Source organism: Syngnathus acus, chromosome 13 (genome assembly GCF_901709675.1).
Source record: "Syngnathus acus chromosome 13, fSynAcu1.2, whole genome shotgun sequence".
NCBI lineage: Eukaryota > Metazoa > Chordata > Actinopteri > Syngnathiformes > Syngnathidae > Syngnathus > Syngnathus acus.
The window spans coordinates 2715325-2739795 of record NC_051098.1 but is presented as its reverse complement, the minus strand read 5'-3'; the positions used below and the strand labels follow the sequence as shown (position 1 = coordinate 2739795).

General features: G+C 41.9%; 1 protein-coding gene across 6 annotated transcripts in view; it reads left to right on the top strand.

The window, feature by feature from the left end:
* The first annotated feature begins 827 nt into the window (after positions 1-827).
* The window catches only part of LOC119132863 (WD repeat and SOCS box-containing protein 1-like), a 48449-nt gene continuing 24805 nt past the window's right edge, over positions 828-24471 (top strand). Inside the window, exons 1-11 of one of the 6 annotated variants that reach the window (XM_037268433.1) lie at positions 829-984; positions 2772-3233; positions 3428-3555; positions 5018-5147; positions 5680-5941; positions 11753-11818; positions 11996-12073; positions 12147-12240; positions 15443-15501; positions 17841-17910; positions 18394-19292. In XM_037268433.1, the coding sequence (XP_037124328.1) occupies positions 2934-3233; positions 3428-3555; positions 5018-5147; positions 5680-5941; positions 11753-11818; positions 11996-12073; positions 12147-12240; positions 15443-15501; positions 17841-17910; position 18394 (1188 nt within the window). In that variant the 5' untranslated portion in view covers positions 829-984; positions 2772-2933 and the 3' untranslated portion in view covers positions 18395-19292. Of the gene's footprint in view, positions 985-1362; positions 1533-2771; positions 3234-3427; positions 3556-5017; positions 5148-5679; positions 5942-11752; positions 11819-11995; positions 12074-12146; positions 12241-15442; positions 15502-17840; positions 17911-18393; positions 19293-22233; positions 22641-24471 lie in introns of those variants that run through there. The other 5 variants (XM_037268434.1, XM_037268431.1, XM_037268432.1 and 2 more) reach the window with 5 other exon arrangements.

The window sequence follows — 24471 nt, the reverse complement described above, 5'->3', positions numbered from 1 at the left end:
GTAATGCCCATGGAAGCTGGTGCTACCTCGCCGTAAAACAAAACGAAGAAGAAAATCAGCCAATCAGCAGCGCCAGCGAGCGTTAGATGGAGGAGGGACTTTACGAGTCAGTGATGTAACTTCCCGTTCACGAACGAGTCGTGAATTGCATTTCCCGTTCACCAACGAACGAATCTGTGAGTGAACGGATCACTCACTGAGTGAACGGATCACTCACTGAGTGAACGGATCACTCACTGAGTGAACGGATCACTCACTGAGTGAACGGATCACTCACTGAGTGAATCGCATTTCCAGTTCACCGCGAGAACGGATCAGTGAGGGAACGAATCCTGGCTTTCCCGTTTGCGAACGAGTCAATGAGTGAACTGCCTTCCTGTGCATCAACGGATCAGTCAGTGGACGTGTTGCGTCTCCTGGCGTGAACTATGTAAACGAGAATGTAGATTTACGATTTACTTATAGTAGGTTTTAAATAACATGTATGCATATATATGCCTAAATATTGTTATCCAATATATCGACTGCAGTTTCACATTAGATTGCTGGTTTGAGATGTACTTTAATTTTTATTATTATTATTATTATTTTAATAAACATTTAAGTTATAACTTGTCTGGTGTTTTACTCCTTGTTTTTATATTCGCCAATCAAAACATAAAAATCAGACATTTGGTTAACTGCTTTATATGACAATATGTTAGGGGGGATTCATTGAACGATTAGTTTGAACGAATCTTTTGAGTGGACTGATTCTTAAGATTCAGTTCACCTAAAAGAACTGGAATGCACATCACTACTGTGTGCACTGGGTAAAATGGACACATCCGGTTGCTAGCCGAGGTAGCTTACTGCTAAGATTATGGAGGCAGTGCACTTCTGTTTCCTATGACCGGCCCACCGTCCCGCTACACAGCTGGCCTTTTTGTCAAGACTCTGCTACACTGTAGATACTTTTAATCCTGCTCGGGATCCAACCAGCCTGTGAGTAACGGTAGCCTAAACGGAACATGTCCAACATGAAAGATTTGTTTGGCTTTAGCTTAGTATTTGGTGCATTACATCAAATGTGTCCTATAGTGCCAAATATCGAATACTCAAATTAGGAAAAGGGCAAAAAAAAAAAAAAGTTGCTGGGTCTTAGTTGCACCCCGCCGCCCCAAAATCGTATTATTGATGTACTGAATCTATGACAAATCTAAATTGGGCCAATTCGGATTGGATGCTGCTGGGAGTGAGTCAGGCCTTTAGGATGGATTATCCGGAGGACCTTTAAAAGTGAATGCTTTGAACTACCGAATTCGGCGATGCTGTCATAGGTAAAATCGAAATCAGCGAAATTTAACTTTAAAATGTCGACATGACCACCTCTGGCATTTGTATTGATATTTAAGGGTTCAGTGTTTGCGGAGAGAGACGTTACCGTTAGCCAGTTAGCAGTGTTTTGATGAGAACCAATCACAGGAGGGAAGCGTAGCTATCGTGAAGATGTCACACCAGAATCATCTTGTGACTATCTCCTTGTTCACTCGGTCGGCTGTGAATTTTTGCTCATCTTTTTAAGATGTATTTCATAAAGCTTTGTAGAAGCCCCGTTTTGTACTGATGTCGGAATATGTTGTGGACTTTGTGTGTTCGGTGTACATTTTGATTACCGTTGTCTTGTGATGTGACCAGTTTCTTTTGCAATGAACGACTATGATTGGTCAATCGCCAGAGAAAAAAATAAATTCTGGGCTTCCCGTGAATCGGCGATTTGTGGCAGGGACAGAAGTGGCTTTTCGTGTGTGTGCGTGCATATACATTTATGTATATGTATGTATTCGGCCTGCTCCATCATGGGTAAAAATCATAATCACGGTTATTTTGTTCAACATTGAAATCACGTTTATTTTCACGATTATGTTTTTGAAATTGGAACAGCATTTATTGAACATGTTTGGAACAGTATTTATTGAACAAGGAAAGTTGGAAAAGTTAATTTTCTACACAAACTACTTCAAAGTTCAATTCTCAAATTTTAAAATTAACTTGTTCAGTTCATAGTTCATAATTTCAATAATTTTATGGTTCCAAAAATGAAGTATAGTTCCTCCCCCAATCACAAAAAGTTGCTTCGACCTGTTACCAAAAGGCATTTTGGCATTTTCTCACTGTTTTCACCCATTTCTTCCACACTAGTATCCAGGTGCTATCACCGTACAATCTTAAATACAAGAGAACATTGCTTGAATTGTCTTTTTCTTTAATGAATTCAAACAAAAACATGGACTGTGGTCCATAAAATGCAAACACAATCAGTTGTAGGTGCCAGACTAAGATTGGAAATGAAACATGTACAAATGACTTATTCAATGTGCAAAACAAGACTATATTTGCTTTATCAACTTTTTGTATTTAGTGAATGTACTATTTCATGTTTGCCCAAAGAACCAGAAAACCTCTAAAATTTGGGATGTAAAAGTGCAAAGGTAAAGGTGCAAATCCCAAATAAATTACTAAAACAGAAACAATCTCTTTAAGAGTAATTTGTGGTTCAACGCCAAATTTCAGAATGCTCTCAGGATGATAACTTATCGTTGCCGGTTTACAAGGGGGCTAGTTGGACAGCATGAGTTTTCATCGAATGGATCGTCTGTCATTGCGCTTTTGTCGCATTTTGATGACGCTCGCGCCGCGCGACTGCGTGTGGCCAAAATTGCCAAAGCAGTTATAAAAGTGTCTGAATATCTCATACCAGATTGAGCTAACACATTATTTTTCTATTATAGGTCGTCAAACCTAAAAGAGGCTTTACACGTACTCCTCACACTCCAGGATTCAGTGTGCCATGCTAGAGGCAATTGAATCCAACTTTACTACTTGAGGAACGCTGACAGATCACACACATACAGTAAGGGCCATCCTAGCACTAGGTTGGTGAGAATTTGACAATGACCAGCCTGTTCAGGCGAAGCAGTAGTAATGGAGGATCTAGAAGCACTGGTGGAGGTGATGGACAGGGCGAGCTTAACAACAGCAGACCCAACCGCCAGGTCCGCCGACTGGAGTTCAACCAGGCAATGGAGGACTTCAAGATCATGTTCCCCACAATGGATTATGAAGTAATCGAATGTGTCTTGCGTTCCAATAATGGTGCTGTGGATTCCACCATTGACCAGCTTCTACAGATGAGCATTGATGGACAGACTACAGATGATAGCTCAGACTCTGATGACAGCATCCCACCAGAGGTCAGTGGAAAGTGTCCAAAGCTGTCAACCCTAACCCTCTTATTTCCAGTGAGGCCTATTGCCTGTATTTTACTAAATTGTCATGTCTTGTGCAGTGGATGTGCAAAGCAAGATGACCTGGAAAGATTGAATGGAAACAAAATAGGACAGGCTTTACTTGAATCATGCATTGTGACAATTGTATTTCCCCTCAGATTCTGGAGAGAACGCTTGAACCAGACAGTTCAGATGAGGAACCACCGCCAATCTACTCACCACCAACATATGATATGCACATTTTTGATAGTAAATACCCAGAAGCCCCACCAAAACCCCCACCAAGGTAAGGCTGGTTCAAAAATGTATTTGCCTTGAAAGCCTTTGCAGCTCCATCTGGTGAACAATCATTCAATCTCAATCAACGCAATCAGCTGTTTATCCCCCCCCCAATCAACATTAAGACCTTTTAGCCTTAGCCTAAATCCATATTTCAAGTGAGTCTTCTGGTATTGTCTGTGAAATGCACCTTTCTTTTTCTCTTGGACGTTGGCTCTTGAGTTGCTTATATATCGAAATCACTAAAGACTCAAATAAGTGTTTCTCTAGTAGAGGACACGTTATATAGGGTTGGCCGGCACTGCATTACAGATGAATTGGGAGAAAATAATACAGAATAATGTAGCCAGCCACTTAAGACTAGAAATGATGGAGGACGTCACTGCACAGGTCATCTGAGAGGGGGGCCAATAATATTAAAAGTATATTAGTGATATAATAAATATTTAACAAAAAAAAAAACTTTTATTCCCACGGTGGAGAAATCTGCATTGCTTTAGCAGCAGTAGTGGTTATGGGAAATAGAAAAATAGCACGCCAGAGAAGATTTACCATATATCCGTCTGCAAAGTTATGCGCAGAAGAACTCAATAAGTGACAATAAGTGTTTACGGATGCAAATGTTGTCCAGCATGTAAGAGGTAATGCTTCTATCTCCTATCTACTAGGGGACGGGTGCAACGGTACGCAGCAAAATATTAAACCATTCGGTCCACCCTGCACGGAATAAGATGCCCTAATGGATATTGAATATTAAATATTTGGAAGAAATAAGGCAAGGTTTTTCAATCTCCGGTGACCTAAAGATGGTGCCATGTCATGGCCGTATGTAAAAATGAACCGTCTGTGTCACTGAGTTACTACTATCGCCATAAATGTTGACATTATTTTTGAAGTGGGATTAAATTAAAGGTAAATATAAAGTCATCACTGCTACTCAAAACAACTTTGTACATTTGATCTCGCACCTTCCTGGACTCTCCCCCCTGCTCGCACGGAGTACATTTTGTGCTCTGGTTGATGTCAGTGTCGGATACTTGCCACATGGCAGTTCAAACTGACATAGCAAAAACATCGGTTGCATAGCCGATCTAAAACTACATTTAAAAGTGATGCTGGTCAGATTTGGAAAAAATCTAAATTGAGCTGTTCAAACAGTCATAAAAAAATCTGGTAGAGGTTGAATACTGGGAAAAGAAAATATCAGATCTGTTTGTATAATGTATAATGTAGAAGAGTGCTATTCATCTTATGAATAAATTTGGGATTGAGGGGGGGCAGATTAATGACATTTCTATTCATTTCAGTGGAGAAAGTTAATTTTAGAGATGAGGACATGGAGCGAATAAAACTCATACATCAAGATACCACTGTATTTATGAGTAACTAATAGGAAATGTTTATTTTACTATAATATAACACGTTGTTCTTGAGCGCCTCTCTGTCCTGCTACATCATCTCCCTTTTAGATTTGAAGCCCAACAACAACTTTCAGGTCCCAAGCAGGTCAAAAACTTCAGGAATTGGAACCCTCCATTGCTTGGAAATCTCCCAGATGATTTCCTTAGGATCCTGCCTCAGCAATTAGAAAGTATAAATGTAAGTAAAACAAAGCTTGGAACATTTGATAAAATGTGCTCATAGGACATGTACAGCCTGTCATCTAAGTTAGCCTCATTAGTTTTTGGAAGTTCTCATCAATACTCGTCTTGTGCTGAGTAATGAGGGCAGTCGTAACAACCGTAACAACATGGTGGTTGTCTTGGCTGCTAAATGATATCTTGGTTGACAGTTAAAGAGTTGTAAACATTTCAGTCCACTCTGAAGAATTTCCTTTTCTGTCAGTCCCAGCCGGTATATGGCTCTTGGTTCCAACGACCGAAATGATATTGTTGTCCAGCACTGTTTTTATTTCACCACATGCATTGTGTGTGTGCGTGTTATTAAAAAATATATATTTGGCTGTGTTTGCTTGTTCACGTTCATGCGGGTGACGTAGTAAGTAGGTCCTCGACCCCGATTTGCTGTTGCTGTCGTGTCATAGCTAAACAGTTCTCCTCGTGCAAGTGTATATGTGGTTTCTCAACAATTTGAACATTCTTTATAACGTATAGCGTGTCTTTTTCCACAGAGTACTCAGGCTGAGCTTTCCCAGCTTGGAACATCACCATCCTCATCTTCAGTCTCTTTGAGTAAAATGACAGGCCAGTCAAGTTCTCAGTCTAGAGTTGAAGGCACAACTCGTGCTCCAGGTGTGACGGCAATAGCTACAGAGCAAGACAAGAAACTGAAGCAGTACCTGGAAGATGAGCGCATTGCGCTTTTTCTACAGAACGAGGAGTTCATGAGAGAACTGCAGCGAAACCGGGAGTTTCTTGTTGCCTTAGAGAGAGGTAGTCTTTTTATTGACAGCATCACCACATTACTCACATTTCAGCAACTATTTTTTGTATTCTTTCAAAGTGACAATACCATACAAATTAAATTATCCTATAACTTAGTACACATAGCCCTAATTGTCTAAATACCTGGCAAGACGAGCGGGGTTGAGCATTGAGTCTGGAGAACAAACTGGGCCTAACTTCTGATTCTTCTGGAATCGTTCACATTTCAAAATTTCAATTCCTGGTTTCGAAGCCTTTTTTGCCAACTACCAACGAAGAAGACGCGCGCGTGCGTGCGTGTGTGTGTGCGCGTGTGTGTGCGCGCGTGTGTGTGCACGTGTGTGTGTGTGCACGTGTGTGTGTGTGCACGTGTGTGTGTGTGTGCACGTGTGTGTGTGTGCACGTGTACTTCTGCCTTGTTACACAATGGAGAAAATTTGTGTTGTAGTACAAGCAAGGCCACATTAAATGTTCATTTTAGTCTACGAGCCAAGCTGCTAAACGGATGGCCATGGTTCGGACATCCTTGGTTTAAACTACTATGCAGCCTTTTTTTAGCCTGCCCCCTAAAATAATAATATTTTTTCCCCTCTTCTTGGTTTAAAAAAGTAACCATTACAGATTGCCATAATTTTTTTTTCTTTATTTCACAGTGTTTCTTAAAGCTAGAAAGTTTCTATTTGAAATGACTAGTTTTGTGTCATGTCTGTGATCATGCTTTTATTTCTACAAAATTAAACAAATGAATAAAAATCCTCCAAGGCCGGTAATTCCATAATTGGAATTATGGAAGAGGTTGTAGTCTGGCCTAGAGGCAATGAAGTCGTGTATTACTGTTTCTAAGTGCTGTTGAGAAAGAAAGGGCTTGACCTTAGCCAGCTGCCCAAAATGGACTTAACTTAAAATCACTGGTCAATTTCAAACACAGTTTTGGCTTACTCCAGGGGGCCCAGGACAACAGGATAGGATTTACTCAGGCCACTGGGACAGAAAGCCATAATTTTTATTTTTTTATTTTTAAATTGAACTTCTTGCTCAACGGCAATGTCATCTGCATCACAGTGAAAGGAAATGCCATGTTTTCATAGGGCAGAATACCATGAAAACAGCAATGGCTTCTGAATAGAATCCTGTGGAGCAGCATACGACAGAGGGGTCGAGCAAAACTTAAAGCCACTTAGGCTAACACAAAAGTACTGCCAGCCAAATAGGATTTAAACCACTCTAGAGCGCTACCAGTGATGCCAACATGGTGCTGCAGACAAGCCAGCGAAATACTGTGGTACACCATATTGAATGCTGCAGTTAGAGACAACAAAACCAGACACACATAGTCAGTGTCAGTCTTTTTTTTCCTGTATAACCGTACTTATGCATGCACTCCCATCTCTTTCTGTCACTTTGTCTCTACCTTTTCTCTATCCCATTTTCTTATTTAATGTAGTGATTAGAAATATTATATAGAATTGTCCATCCTTCCCTTTCAGCTGGGCAGTGGAAGAAGGCAAGGACCTTGGCAATCTGATCCGTAGCGACAGAATCTCTCTAGGCACATGAAAGCACCAAAGGGGCTTGAGCTTTATTATGAAGAATAATACAAAACACGTGGCAGTGTAGCTGTTAATACATCGATGCAGTTTTTCTTGCCTGCAACGGACATGACTCTCTCCTGTCTGGCTAGTTTTGTGTCTAGTGGCCTGATTGGTCAAGCGGTGTCTCGTGATATTTTTCCTTGCCCTCTCGGGAGTTTAAGATCAGGGGATGTTTGAGAATATTTGCCATTTTTCACATGTCCTGAGTGTTGTTAGTCACCTAAATGTTGAACAGAGGCTGTGATTTACCGAAGTCAAATTCCTTGTTTGGCACGCTCAAACATGGCGAATAAAAACTCTTGAATCTTGAATATTTCACATTCAGTCTGAACGTAGTGTATCGGGTACATGCGAGAAAGAAAACACCTGTCAGAAACGGAAACCTCTATCTTTGGCGGACATCCACGATAGTGTGTCAGTAGATAGTGTTTTTTTTGTTTTTTTTAATTAATTTTTTTTTTTTTTTTTTTTAAACGTTCTCATCCTCCGCCCTTCTTCCACAAAATGGGTGTCCAGAGTGATGGACGGATGGACCATTCTGGCCACCTCTGTTTCATACATTATGGGCTTCTACATACCTGACCTGTTTAATTGGATTTCCGCCTAGACCTTAAAGATTTGTATATCTTATCTTACATTAAATGTTCAACATTGCATAGAATTTATTGAGGATTTGAAAATAGATTTTTTTTTTTTGCTAGAATTGTTGAATTTTCACTGAATAACTGCTATACAAGCTGTGTAAAGACTGCTCTAAACTATTCAGTTTAGTTGTCAATAGAAATGTCGATTTCTATTGTATTTTTAAAGAGAATGTATATTAAAATGGTTGCTGAATTGTGAGGCAAAAGACTTAACTTACTTTGAGGTACTTTTCCAACACCTAAAAGTAAAACAAGTAAACGCGTAGTTCTCTCATCATGGATATTAACAAGATTCAAGAGTTTTTATTCGCCAAACAAGGAATTTGACTTCGGTAAATCACAGCCTCTGTTCAACATTTAGGTGACTAACAACACTCAGGACATGTGAAAAATGGCAAATATTCTCAAACATCCCCTGATCTTAAACTCCCAAGAGGGCAAGGAAGAACTCAAAACTCCAGCTAGGGGAACTGAGAAACCTTGAGAAGAGACCACAGATGGGAAGGTCCCTCTTCCAGGATGACCAGGCTGCAATGGATGCAGAGAGGACACGTAGTACAAACAGTGTAGACAATTCAAAAAAGGTGTGGCGAGCAGGATGTTATTGCACAGCAATGACTCTGAGACTCTGAGTGGTGTGAGTTCATCAGAGCAACAGCCTGGGGGAAGAAGCTGTCTCTGTGTCTGCTGGTTTTGACGTACAGAGCTCTATAATGCCGTCCGGAGGGGAGTAGTTCAAACAGACTGCAACCTGGGTGAGAAGGGTCTGTAGAGATGTTCCTTGCACGTTTACTGGTCCTGGACAGGTACAAGTCTTGGATAGATGGGAGGTTGATTCCAATTATCTTTTCTGCAGTCCTGATTGTCCGTTGCAGTCTGTGCTTGTCTTGTTTGGAGGCCGATCCAAACCAGACAGTGATGGAGGTGCAGAGGACAGACTGGATGATGACAGTGTAGAAGGTCTTCAGAAGCTCTCGCGGCAGGTTGAACTTCTTGAGCTGTCTCAGGAAGTACAGCCTCTGCTGGGCCTTCTTCCGGACAGAGTCTATGTGGCCGGTCCATTTCAGGTCCCAAGAGATTGTGGTTCCCAGGAACCTGAAGGTGTCTGTGGAGAGAATAGTATTACTGCGGATAGTGAGGGGTAAAGGTGGTGAAGGGTCTCGCCTGAAGTCCACTGTCATCTCCACGGTCTTGAGCGGGTTCAGCTCCAGGTGGTTTTGGCTGCACCAGTGGACCAGCCGCTCCACCTCCTGTCTGTACGCAGTCTCATCACCGTCCTGGATCAGTCCGATGAGAGTGGTGTCGTCAGCATACTTCAGGAGCTTCACAGGAGAGTCACCTGAGGAGAAATCGTTGGTGTAGAGAGAGAAGAGCAGTGGGGAGAGGACGCACCCCTGAGGTGCTCCAGTATTGGTGGTCCGGGTGTCAGATGTGATGCCCCCCAGCCTCACACGCTGTCTCCTGTTGGTCAGGAAGCTGGTGATCCACTGACAGGTGGAGGCAGGCACCGCAAGCTGGATGAGCTTCTGTTGGAGGATGTCAGGAGCGATGGTGTTGAACGCTGAGCTGAAGTCCACGAACAGGATCCTGGCGTACGTTCCTGGGGTGTCCAGGTGGTGCAGGATGTAGTGCAGTCCCATGTTGACCGCATCATCCACCGACCTGTTTGCCCGGTAGGCAAACTGGAGGGGGTCAAGCAGGGGGCCCGTGACATCCTTCAGGTGGTTCAGCACTAACCTCTCGAAAGATTTCATGACCACAGATGTCAGTGCGACAGGTCTGTAGTCATTCAAACCTGTGATGGCGGGCTTCTTGGCCACTGGAACGATGGTGGAGCTCTTGAAGCACGAGGGCACCTCACACAGCTCCAGAGAACGGTTGAAGATCCGTGCAAAGGTGGGCGCCAGCTGCTCAGCGCAGACTTTCAAGCAGGAAGGTGACACGCCGTCTGGGCCCGGTCCCTTCCTGGTCTTTTGTCTCCGGAACATCTGGCGCACTTCCTCCTCGCGGATCTGGAGTGCGGGCGCGGCCTCTGCAAGAGAGAGAGTGGGTGACAACGTTGATAGAGGTGTGGACAGAGCAGTTGTGGGGAGAGGAGTATGTAGATTGTGCTGCAGGAAGTCCCGTCGTGTGGGAGGACCGATCAAACCTGCAGTAGAACCTGTTTAGCTGGTTAGCAAGCCTTGGGCTCTCCGCAGGACGGGGGGTTCGTTTCTTGAAGCCCGTGATGCTCTGCAGACCTTTCCACACTGTTGAGGGATCAGGATTGGCAGAGAGGTGTCTCTTCAGGCTCTCCCCATAACACCTCCTGGCTTTCCTGACCTCTCGGTTCAGTGTGTTTCTGGTCTGCTTGAACAGGTCGCGGTCGCCGCTCCTGTAGGCCTCCTCCTTGACTTTGCGCAGCCTCCTGAGGTTCGGTGTAAACCAAGGTTTGTCGTTGTTGTACGTGCAGAAGGTCTTAGTCTGCACACACAGATCCTCACAAAAACTGATGTATGATGTGACAGTGTCAGTGAGTTCATGCAGGTCTGAAGTTGCAGCTTCGAAAACTCCCCAATCGGTGCAGTCAAAGCAGACTTGGAGGTCCTGCCTTGACTCCACTGTCCACTTCCTCACAGTCCTCACCACAGGCTTAGACGTTTTTAGTTTCTGCCTGTAGGCCGGGATCAGATGAACTAGACAGTGGTCCGAGAGTCCTAAAGCTGCACGAGCCACAGAGTGGTATGCATCCTTAATCACGGTGTAGCAGTGGTCCAGAGTCTGTGCCCCTCTGGTGGGACACGTTACGTGCTGTCTGTATCTGGGGAGTTCGTGTACGAGGTTCGCCCTGTTAAGATCACCCAGAAGTAACTGAGAGACCACAATTGAATTGAATCTAAACCTAAAAATAATTGTGGAAGACTGTTAATGTATGATACTACTTTACTGTACTGTATAGTATTGGTTCAACACAATTTTTTATCACGAAGCAAAAGTAAAACCACAATTAGTAACTAAAACTTGTATGAATGAATGATGTTAAATGAAGAAAAATTGATCCGTGTATTAAGTTCAAATGTAAACATTGACTTTGAAGTATTCAAAATTATTATTATCTTCATGTGAGACATGGATTTCAAGGAACTGTTTTTCTTTTGCATATATACCACCTTGAGAATACATACTGGCAAGAAGAACCAATGATAGTTGTGAAGTTAAATAAAAAAATAATAAACAGTGTTTTAAAGATCTAATCAAAGCATTTATCAATGTTTAATGCTTTGATGAGATCGTGAATATCTTCGTGTTTTCCTTACGCTTCTGACACGTGTAATTAATTAACAGTACAATTGTGAATATGCTATAATATAGTAGCTTTCTACCTTCGGTATACTATAAGCTCTTTGTAACTGTCTCCTGATGATGCCGCAATAACTCCGTATGTTGAACAAGGACACTTCAACATGATCACTCTAGGGTCAAAGCTACAACCTTCGGGTCGGGAGATATTCGCTTTAGCATCTGTTCCCCACCGCTCACAACTTGTGTTTTGCGCTAGGACTCATCATGTTTTGGTTCATAATAGCTTTTCCTTGTTTTTTTAGATCGCTTGAAGTATGAATCAAAGAAATCAAAGTGCAGTCATTCATCTGGCTCGGAGAATTGCCCAGGTAGATATAATTCATAACGCATACAATCAAACTATTATACAGAATGCTAGTGCACTATGTCCACTGTTATGTTAATTGATTTGTTACTAACTGCCCTTATGCCATGTGATCATACATCAATCTACAGAACATGTTATGAGTACTACAGTAAGTGTTGCTGTTGTCATTGTATTATAGAGTTATTCTCTGCACCTTCACCAGAGGCTGTGTCAGAAGATGCCCTGTTTAGAGACAAACTTAAACATATGGGCAAATGTAAGTCTCCTCCTCCAAATGTTATTCTTATCAAATTAACATTTGACCAAACAAATTGTCTTTTTTTTCCCAGCTACAAGAAAGAAGCTTTTTGAAATTGCCAAAACGTTCTCAGAAAGGACAAAGAGAAGAAAGTCAAAAAGGAGAACACTTCTGAAGCATCATTCGTATCCTGAGATTTAGTATTACAGATTGGCCTATGTGCTTGTATACACACAAACAAAATTGTTGGTACCCTTTTGGTAAAAAAGAACAACTTGAAGAGGAGATTTGAATTTGTTAAAAAGCAATTTGACAAGACACAAAGCTGCTGGGAGGGACTCAACTGGAGCTTGACATTTTGGCAAGGCACATGCATACAGATGCAAAACTTGAGCATACAAAAACTGTTTGGTTCATTCATATAGCGATAACTGGTGATTGTGTCTTTTGCATTGCCTAATGCCATATACCACAGCACTCAACTGGCTTTAAGTATGAACTTTGACTTAACCACCCCAAAAACCTATTTGTCTGTTTGTATATTTGGCCCAAAATTCATATCACGATATCAATTGCATCCCTTCGCCATAATGGTATGTATTACAACATAAAATTAGTTGTAGGCATATTTTAAGTATTCATTTAATAATAAATTATTTCTGAATAGGTTAGTTACATATACTCAATCAGATAAACTAAATTTTTAAAATAACTAGCGATATCATGGACTGAGGGTGCATTTAATATGTTATGTAAACGCCAGCCAGTCGCAGGGCACCTATAGAGATGAACATACAATCACACCCACACATGTACGTCACTGAGCGAAGATCGACCCTAAGCCACCCGCACACAAATCAGACGAGTGTAGCCCTAATTACATGATCAGCAACTTTGGGCCAAACAAGTTTCATCATTTTACAACTTTTCTACAATTTTGTATTTACTTTGGTTGTCTCTTGGGGAGGGGGAGAGATTTCAGTAATTGACTCAAAATAAGGCAACAAAATATTAAGGATTGCAAAAGTTTTGTCAAGGCCACTTGTTTGTCCTGCCAGTAATTCATTTTTTTGCACTCAAAGTATAGTTTGAATTCATCCATCCATCCATCTTCTTCCGCTTATCCGGGGTCGGGTCGCGGGGGCAGCAGCTTCAGGAGGGACTCCCAGACTTCCCTCTCCCCAGCCACTTCATCTAGCTCATCCCGGGGGATCCCAAGGCGTTCCCAGGCCAGCTGAGAGACATAGTCTCTCCAGCGCGTCCTGGGTCGTCCCCGGGGTCTCCTACCGGTGGGACATGCCCGGAACACCTCCCCAGGGAGGCGTCCAGGAGGCATCCTGATGAGATGCCCGAGCCACCTCATCTGACTCCTCTCAACGTGGAGGAGTAGCGACTCTACTCCGAGTCTCTCCCGGATGACCGAACTTCTCACCCTATCTTTAAGGGAGAGCCCGGACATCCTGCGGAGAAAACTCATTTGGGCCGCTTGTATCCGGGATCTCGTTCTTTCGGTCACGACCCATAGCTCGTGACCATAGGTGAGGGTAGGAGCGTAAATCGACCGGTAAATTGAGAGCTTTGCCTTTTGGCTCAGCTCTCTCTTTACCACGACGGACCGGTACATAGTCCGCATTACTGCCGACGCTGCACCGATCCGCCTGTCGATCTCGCGCTCCATCCTCCCCTCACTCGTGAACAAGACCCCAAGATACTTAAACTCCTCCACTTGGGGCAGAATCTCATCCCCGATCCGGAGAGGGCATTCCACCCTTTTCCGATCGAGGACCATGGACTCGGATTTGGAGGTGCTGACCCTCATCCCGACCGCTTCACACTCGGCTGCGAACCGCTCCAGTGAGAGCTGGAGATCACGGCCTGAAGAAGCCAACAGCACCACGTCGTCTGCAAAAAGCCGAGACTCGATGCTGAGGTCCCCAAACCGGACACCCTCAACGCCTCGGCTGCGCCTAGAAATTCTGTCCATAAAAATTATGAACAGAATCGGGGACAAAGGGCAGCCTTGGCGGAGTCCAACCCTCACTGGGAACGAATTCGACTTACTGCCGGAAATGCGGATCAAACTCTGGCATCGATGATACTGGGACCGAACCGCCCTTATCAGTTGGCTCTGCACCCCGTACTCCCGAAGCACCCTCCACAGAACCTCCCGTTCCTCCCAATCACGCCCTTCCAGGTCTCACTGTCATTGCCCACGTGAGCATTGAAGTCACCCAGTAGAACGATGGAGTCCCCAGAAGGAGCGCTCTGCAGCACTTCCTCCAGGGACCCCAAGAAGGGTGGGTACTCTGAGCTGCCGTTTGGTGCATAGACACAAACAACAGTCAGGACCCGTCCCCCCACCCGAAGGCGGAGGGAGGCTACCCTCTCGTTCACCGGGGTGAACCCCAATGTGCAGGCGCCCAGCCGGGGGGCAATAAGTATACCCACAACTGCTCGACGCCTCTCACCGTGGGCAACTCCAGAGTGGAAGAGAGTCCAGCCCCTCTCGAGAGGGCTTGTACCGGAACCCAAACTGTGCGCGGAGGCAAGTCCGACTATATCTAGTCGGAACTTTTCTGCCTCGCACACCAGCTCGGGCTCCTTTCCAGCCAGAGAGGTGACATTCCATGTCCCAAGAGCCAGCTTCTGCAGCCGGGGATCAGACCGCCAAGGTCCCTGCCTTTGGCCGCCGCCCAGCTTGCACTGCACCCGACCCCTTTGGCCCCTCCCACAGGTGGTGAGCCCATGGGAAGGGGGACCCACGTTTCCTTTTCGGGCTGTGCCCGGCCGGGCCCCATGGGCGAAGGCCCGGCCACCAGACGCTCGCCTTCGAGCCCCGCCTCCAGGCCTGGCTCCAGAGGGGGGCCCCGGTGACCCGCGTCCGGGCGAGGGAAAACGAGATCCATTTATTTTTTTCATCATAAGGGGCTAATGTGAGCCGTGCTTTGTCTGGCCCCTCACCTAGGACCCGTTTGCCATGGGTGACCCTACCAGGGGCATGAAGCCCCAGACAACATGGCTCCTAGGATCATAGGGGCACGCAAACCCCTCCACCACGATAAGGTGACGACTCACGGAGGGGATAGTTTGAATTTCCTTTGATATTTTGTCTGTACTTCATTTTATTATTGCTTTTGTCTATTTAAGATAAATTTAGAGATGGTTGTTGGATACAGGGAACCAACAATTTTATTGCGTCCAGTAAAGTGTCAAAGAAACAGTACTTTGAGTGAATTCATTCATTCACTCTTTGGCATCCATTACAATTCAATGTCAGTCAATACTTCTCAAATTACCATGTATATTGTAGCATGTTGTACTCTAGTCACTAGATTCTAGTGCATAAGAATGAACAATCTATCTAGTTTTCTGACTAAACCTTACCAGGTTGGGTACCGCTCATTCCACAGCCAATCTCCTTGATGATGTGGAAGGAAACTCCTGTGGTAAGAGAAAGTTATATTTGGTTCCACTTCACGATTGTGTCCCACTTGGTGTTGATTGTTCACACACAAAAAAAATGGAATTAAACATATTGACTAATGTCAGTTTTGCAGTGCATTTACAGCATTAAAGGAATGCCATTAATCCGAGTAACAGAAAAGTCAATTAGCATGTTCCTCAATGATCATGTTAATGTCAGTATTTCCACATTTATTTTTTACTCTACTAAATGTAAATAATGCCCAGTAATCTGCACATTTTTTCGACTGACAATTCACAGATTTAAACTATGCTGATAGAGATGAAAGGCTGAAAAATCATTCAAATTATTTTCCTGTGTTCTCCTTCCTTTCTTTCTTGGTCAAATCACAGGAAAGGGTTTGTTTTCTTTTGGTGCAATCAGAGCTATTGCCATTGGGATGTTATGCTGAATGCTTCAATAAATTCCTGAAATTAAAAGTATGCATCAGTGCACACTATCCACTCCTTAATTCAAGCATTTCTGAAATTAGCCTTATTTGAGGGACCAGTTTTATCATTAAGTTGGGCCCCTGCTCACTATTTTCCAAAGCAGTATGTAATGGGTAAACCATGTAACTGGGCTCAGAAAATAGAAATACATACCAAAGCATGTCAAGTGAGAGTCAACAAGGTGAGAGTGCATGTCAAGTCAAATTTATTTATATTGCTCCTAATCGCAAAAATGTCTCAAAGGGCTTCACATACAGGTGACAAATATTAATAACATCCCTTAATCTTAACCCCCAAGACAGCAAAAAAATTAGAAAGATTGTCAAGGGGCTGCAGATGGGGGATCCCCCTTTGAGGATTACCAGGCTAGTTATTTTTAAGTAAACATTATGTAAGCTAGATAAAAAAACTGAAAATAGAAAAGAAAATATATAAAATATAAAAATTAAAAATATATTAAAAAAAAAAAAAAAAAGCTTAGTTTGAGGTTCACAAACTGTAAGTTACGGAACATATGCTAAGATACAGTGACAATAAAAAAACCTTTTTATTGATTATCTTATTTATTTATTTTTACATCTCCGATATAATCGCATTTGTTCTATTGCTGTGTATCTGCAGTATTTATTAAGGAAATATCGTTGGTTTTTTTGGCTGTGGAACAAATGTAACGAATTACAATGTATTTGTATGGGAATATTTTATCCAACATACGACTATTTCAACATACGAAGTAGGTCCCGGAACAAATTAAATTTGTATGTTGAGGTTTGACTGTACTCCACTGTGTGGCTTGCAGGTACAGGCCTGAAAGATGATAGAATAATGGCGTGGCCTCCTTCTTCATCTGATCTAAATTCTATTGAGAACTTTTGGGCGCTTCCTAAATAGATTTACACTGAGGTAAAACAGTAATTAAACATTGACAATTTGCGATCAGACAATGGTTGGTGTGCCACAAAAAGTTAATTGTCTACAGATCAAGAAGCTGATAGACTCCATAAATGGAACTGTTATTAAAAATAAGCGTGGCTAAATGGCCACTGTTAATTTGTATGCTTTGAATTCTTTATTATTCTCATTTTCAGAAATGAAAATAAACAGGTGATTTTGTGAAAGATTTATGAAGTGAAAAGTGAAAAATTTCCATTTTTACTTGAGTTGCATATTAATTCTGCACATGTCCGGCATAGTTGCCTAATAATTTTGCACACGTAGAAATATTACCAAGAAAGCCAGAAACTATCTTTTACTCTCTGAAATATTCAAGTTTGAGGTTTATAAACATTTTGGTTGACCGAGAGAACTGTAGTTGTTAAAAAGAAAACAAAATTAAGCTTCCAATACACAATTTGCGCAGTAAAATTCAAAAATAAAATTTGCCTAAAAATTCTGCACACATTGTAGCTTTACAGACTCAATACTGGTTCTTACAGGCTCGCTAATCACCTGTCACGTGTCCTGCTCTAATGTGAACTCTCATGGAAGGCTCAAACAGTAATCTATGTTTTCATAATGGGCTGAAAGAGGGCCTATTGTCTACAAACTGCAGTCCCTGCTCACTACAGAAGCTAGCCAGCCACCATTTAAGCGAAAGTCATCTGCTAAACCTCTCATCATTACCCCTCGTAGGCAAGGAGCCAGAGACAATTACCTGATGCTGACTCATCTTTCTGGCGAGATCATAAATCCTAGCTATGTTTTTCTTTGTGAGCTCTAATAGCCTCATCCTAGTATTATTGGAGCCAACATGTATCACATTACATCAGGGTGGGAAGCTGGTCAATGAAAAGGGAATGTTTCTATAAGCTCTATCAAACTGACAACTAATGACATTTAAGTTAGACACTGTGTGTTTATCTGTCCATAGAGGAAGAATGTCAATCAAGAAGAGCAACCACTCAGGAAGAAAACGGGCAACGCAGTGAGACAGAGTCATGGTAAGCTTCTCCCCACTCATCCAACCTGTCCTGCAAATGAGCTTGTTGCATCATCATTGTCTCTGTATAAAGCCTAAACCTAGCATGTTTCATGACTACACTTAAGCCTCTATCCCACTGAGTGGCGAACAAGTCCAAGTGTTTTCAAAGGCAATAAATGTTGCATTCTCATCAAAGTTCGTCAGGGTTTCTTCATTGTCGCAAATGTTGGCAAAACGTTCGCCAGACATTTGCCAACAGTTTTTGTGATTTTTCTTGTAGTTATAATACAAGCCGTGCGGGTTCGATTCCACCTCCGGCCCTCCCTGCGTGTAGTTTGCATGTTCTCCCCGTGCCCACGTGGGTTTTCTCCGGGCACTCCGGTTTCCGGTATAAATTCATAATCAATATGCCACGCCCAATTGAACGCTAATTGACTCATTCATTCACAGTATTTGTATTGGAGTGGCATCGGGGAAGATTTAAATGATGTTCATATTTCAGATCCTCCCATGCTCCACCATATATCGTTACCATGGTGACAGTGGAACGGTCCATTAGTGTAGGTATTGAAGCTCTTCCTATAACCCACTACACACAGCCCCACCCTGATACCAGGCAAGACCTCCAACCCTTCTTTCTAAGGAAAATGCCTGGACTCACAAAACAGATTGGTACTAACTGTCATTAATTTTGTTTGTTTTTTCCTGTATAATGATAATTTGATGATATACCATGTTAATTGCAATATGAAAAGTATTAGTCTCTATCCTTATTTTTTTAACCCTGTCCTCAAAACCTCTCCTTAGGGGTTTACTAACTATAGCAAGAGATTGTTTCTACCTTTGTTACTTTTCTCTTTACAGTAGCATATTCTGTTTGTGATTAGGCATCCTCAGGATGGGCATTTCAAATCCAAGACATGGAAAATGCCCCTTTATATACACAACTGTATCATGAGTGTTGGATTTTCTCCTCCAACAACTGGGGGTTACAGAAATATATATTTTTATGCATCCAGATATTGTGGTCATTAAAGCTGTAACTGTCCAAAAGTCCACAGTGAACCATTGCAACAAGTTCATCAATCTAACATAAGGACCAAGGACACGTACGGTGCTTATGATTTTCCATTATTTTTAATTCATACTGCAAAAAAAGTCTGAGCAAGAATCATAAAAAATACTTAAGGTTTTTTTTTTTTTAGGGGTGGTGTTTGTTTTTGTCTCGTGACATATGGTCACCCCTGTATACTTCTGTTATCTTTTTTTTTTTGGACAATGACATTGTGACCTCTGTTAATAGATAGCTGCATATGAGTGTTCTGGTTGACATTTTTAGTCTGTTTACTGAACACTACAACTCACAGGCACACTCGAAGCAAAAAATAAATGTATCTTTTATTGTTGTTGGGGTTGTTTTTTTTAACCCCGTCTGCCAAATTAACCTAAATAATCCTCTTCATTCAGTGCTCCTTAAATACATACTATTTTAGTCATGAGCAAATTGACTGAGTGGATGATTATGTTGAGAGCCCTTTCAATGTAGCTTGGGAAAATGTATTGGTAAAATATTCACGAGCACGCAAACCCATGGTGACAGGACACTTCTTATGACACAGCCTAAAAAAAAAAAACTTGTCTGACTTGTATGGTGTGCCCAACTTGGTAAGCACCCAGCCCGACAGTCGTGGCTCCACCTCAAGGGTGGTACAGTAATCCCTCGTTTATCGCGGATAATTGGTTCCAAGACCACCCGCGATAGAGAAAATATATTGTTACAATATCCACACAAGACTTTAATGAACCTTTTATTGTAGTTTTAAACACTTTATTGTACTTTTAAATGCTTTTTGTATTTTTCAATATAAACAGACTTATCAGAACTTATTTTGCGGTAACTCTACTGCATCTGTGTGCTTTAAACAAGGTTTTTCATGATTGTAGCACTTGTCAGGTCTTCATGGACAGCCACATAAAAAAACTAAGCTAAACAGTGCAGCGCCTTCTTTACTTGTGTTACATTGCCTCAGTTCATTTTAATTTACCAACTTAAGACGTACATACAAGGAGCATCAAAAGGCTCTTAATGGTGATGCTGCCAGTGTTTTTTGCAGCCTGAAGGAAGCAACCTTAATTTTGCCTCTCTTCTACGCTTTCCTACCCTCTTCTCAACGCTTAATACATCGAGTTGCCCGAAGATTGGTCGAGCGACGACACGCCACTTGTGTCTGGAACTTCAAGGTAAATGCTTCACCGGAAACACTGAACACATGCGTACGAGAGCTTTTTCATCTTCGCTTCCGACAGCTTGGGCGAGTGGGCGTGTCAAGCAGTGTTACAGTTTTTATTGATTGCTTTGACCTGTTTGAAGAAACTGGGAACCTCTCAGTCTTCATCATCACCATCTCAGCTGAGGAGAAGATGGCTCATGCAAATATGTAACCCATTGTCATTGGATTGACAACAGTTTTCCCACCCTTTTGCAAAACAGTTAACACAGATGTCATTCAAGAAGTCCAAACTCCATTGTTTAAGCCGCGCTTCCGAAACAGAAACCATATGCTCCGAGCTCGTAGAAACTCCCTGATCAGTATGCAATCATTAAAAGCACCTGTCTGACACTTCTTCACAAAATGTTTCAATTTGCTATCAGTCTTCAGGCCTGTGTTGTTTTTTGCAAGCATGGATCGAGGAGGTCTAAGGCAGATGAGAGGTAGAGTGAGAGTAAGAGGTAGAGAAGTCAGAGGAAGAGTGTGTGTACGAGGTGGAGGTCTAGCTGGAAGGGCTCAGAAGAGACACACGAATATCATTTGTGGCTATCTCTTGTAAAGTTAAAAAGTTAAAGTTAAAGTCCCAATGATCGTCACACACACATCTGAAATTTGTCCTCTGCATTTAACCCATCCCCGTGTGATTTTGATCCATCCCCTGGGGGGGAGGGGAGCAGTGAGCAGCAGCGGTGCCGCGCTCGGGAATCATTTGGCGATCTTTGTACTCTTATAGTATAGGCCTACTATAGATTTTTGTTCTTTATTGTAAAATACTTTACTTTCCTAATTTCTCACACAATAATGTATTTTTCCACGTATTCTCTGTGTGAATATTTCAGTTGTCAGCCACAGTCAGAAAAAAAAGCCTATCTGATTCTTGATGCATTTTTTGCAAGAGGGCACATTTGACTGCATGTAAGCTATGTATAGGCTGCAATGTAAGCTGTGTACGTATAGGCTGCGATGACAAGCAATGGTGCACTGATTCACACGAGTGCTGTATTTTGTTGCCCATTGGGTAATGCTTGTTATTTATTGGAGGTGCTCACTTGTGTCACTTGTGCTTTTGTTTCATATTTTAAATATTTTGGCACAGTTGGAGCCTTTTGCAAAAAAATGTGTCATTTTGACCACTGTGGCATGTGTTTAGCCCTCTGCGTTAACTGTTTTGAAAATGTGGATTTGAGTTGACGGCTGCATCAAAACAATAAAAATTGTAACCAGACACCTAATTTATTTGTGTAACTATGTTTGACGGCTTCCAGTTCGTTGTATTTTTTTCTCCTTGCATAATTTTTACATTTCAAATAGTTACCAATACTTTTACAGTTGAGTAAAAAGCTAGCTACTTCAACTTCTTTTAAATCATGTTTCAATCTCATTATCTATACTTGAGTAGTCAATGTGAATACTTTTGATACATCTGCTCATGACCCCAATGATAAAATTTGCATTAATGCTGTACGCTTTATTGTCAATCTCTTCACACGCCAAGACGCACAAAGATATCGAAATTACGTTTCCACTATCCCACGGTGACGAGACATAGTACACGATATGCATACAAGTAAACAACACAAAATAAAAACAAGAAGGCACAAACAATGAATAATAAGAGTGAGGAATAAATAAAGAAACAAATAACACAACAAATAAGAGGAGCAAAACGGAGCAAGTGTGCATACAGCAGACAGTCAGAACATAGCGCAAAAAGTACAGGACGCTGATGTGTCCAGAGAAAAGAAAACATTATCATAGTACAATGGTACCAACGTTGAAATTTTGTCTTTTTCTTCATCGTCCTGTTGTCAATCCCTAGGGGAAAAATCAATCCTAGAACCTACAAAGTAATAAATAAATGTATATTCTCACACTATAACAATGAAATAAATGCATTAAAACTCCTTTTCACTGTGGCAACGGAATAATTACGATTATGAAACAGGCTAAAAGAATTTGATATATGCTTTCCAAAAAAATAAAGTTAACACCATAACAAAAACACCAAAAGAGGGCGTTAATAGTATTTCTATGGAAACTCTGCTGACGTAAATGAAATACTGAAGCACCGCCTACTCTTAAAGTATCGCCCCTCCCGGCCTCCCCGGATGAAAATAGCTTGATACATTGTACTGCAGTCTACGTTTAGAAGCTAGTATAATTCGCATTGTGATTAGAACGGCAACGGTTTGTAGGACGTATATTTGCCAGTTTTATTATCACATTCAAAAGAGTAAGTAAAGTGTTGAAGTAATCAAGGGTTTTACGACGACTACGTTTTCTACCCAGCAGTGCGGTTTTGAGGCGGAGGGATTTACTGACGCTAGCAGAAGCCGAAGGTGGAAGAAAAGCTATCTTCATCCGCAGCCGTCGAATTTCCACTTTAATCTTGGTTTTACCGTCGGAGCTTGGCTTTTCTTTGTCTCTGCCCTCAGTTAGATGGCAAGCTTCCCAGACTCTATAAACGAAAATGATATAGGTAAGTACAATTGATAACGTGTACCCTTTTTCTTCTCTGTGGGCTTGGGCGGGGATCGACTAATATCTTTTAAGACCTTCCCTGCGACTCATTTGTGGTTAAAAATCGTAACAATTTACAATGCATGACTCGATACGTTGGGATTGCTTTTAAAATGGTATGTAGATTGCAGGGTTGAATTATTGGCCTCGTGAGTTTATGAATTTTGATCTGCCTTGCAGAGTGCGTTACGTCCTAATTTGTGTCAATAATGTGTCCCACAATTTGCAATTGTTTCATTTACTTGAGTCATCAAGTCAATGGTGTGATTTCCCCTTCCCCTTTTAAGTCATCATTAAACAATTTTAAAAATATATCAAAGTACACGGTCAAACTTTGCATTGGTTCCTCTCCCTCCCCCACACTAGTGTCGAAAGTCATTAGCTCGCCTCATGCTGTACGTGCTTGTTCATCGCAGACGTTCCACTGTTGAGTCAGAAAACAAGCACGTCACTCAAACTGACGCCTACTGTAACTATCAACAGCGGTGGTTAGTTTGGCAGTTGAAAACTATAATATTACTTATAACAAGCTCACCTTTTAGAATAGAGCACAAATAATAATACTTAAAGGCAGTGTTTGGACTCACCAAATTCCATAAATGCTCTCACACCTTATCGTTGCTGTTTGACAATAAAGGGCGAGTGGGGCTACTCGTTGTGTGATGTTTTCATTGAATGAGCGACTGTCATCGCGCTTTTGTCGCATTTTGATGACGCCAGCGCCGTACGACTGTTGGTGGACGGGGTGGCCAAATCCTTTTCTTCCCGCCTTGTTTACAGTGTGTGTTTACAGTGTGTTTAGCGGGGTTTTATTTTAAGTCTAGGAAGAGTAAACCTGGCATTCTTGAACGAAAGTAAACTGCTGTTCAAACCATTCATTGGCCCCAAAATGAACGTTCGCAGGGCAAACGTGAAACGTTCAGGTTCACGTTTATCCAAAATATGAACGAGTTCATTAACTTTCGTTCATTGAACGCATTCAGGTACAACACTGCTTGTTAAATATGGCCTGGAGCTCCACTCTCCACAGACGGGAAAATAACATGTAAAGTGATCAACTATACTAGTAAGTAATGTGTTAATGATCAAGTAATAATGTGTTAATAATTTCACATATAAGTCGCTCCTGATTATAAGTCGCACCCTCGGCCAAACTGTGAAAAAAAACTGCGACTAATAGTCCGGAAAATATGGTCATCGTTTTTCCTCGATTATATGAATTTTCGGGTCGGCAGGAGCAAAAATCGTAATCATGATTAAAATTCGATTAATTGGGCAGCCCTTTTGAATTGTTGATTGTATTTGACAAATAATACATTTATTGTCTCGTGATAAAGTTTAAATTCTCTTTTTTTCCCCTCCCCTAACAATTTGATGCAAGCACGACAATTGCTTTCGTGAAAAATTTGTTTGGGGCATTAAATTAAAATTGTCGTGGCTTATGAGGCAGAACCTCTGGTACTGAAAGGAAGCGAACAAATTTCTGGGTTGACTCCAACATGGGAGAATGTTTGCTTGGATGGCCTGTGTGAAGGGGCTCAACTGTTCGATGTTCAGCCATATATGGTTTTAGTACGTTGTACACAAATTGTTTGCCTGATCAGTATAAAAAAAGGATGTTTGAGTTCCTTTGCTGACAAAGCCGTGGAGCTGTTTCAGCGTTGAATATCAAAGTTGACTAAGAGTCTGCTTGTATGATATACAGTAAATATTTCAGGGTAGGGCACCAAAATGTCACAGAGATCGTTATAGACAACATAAATCTTGTTTTCATTGCAGAACCAGATTAG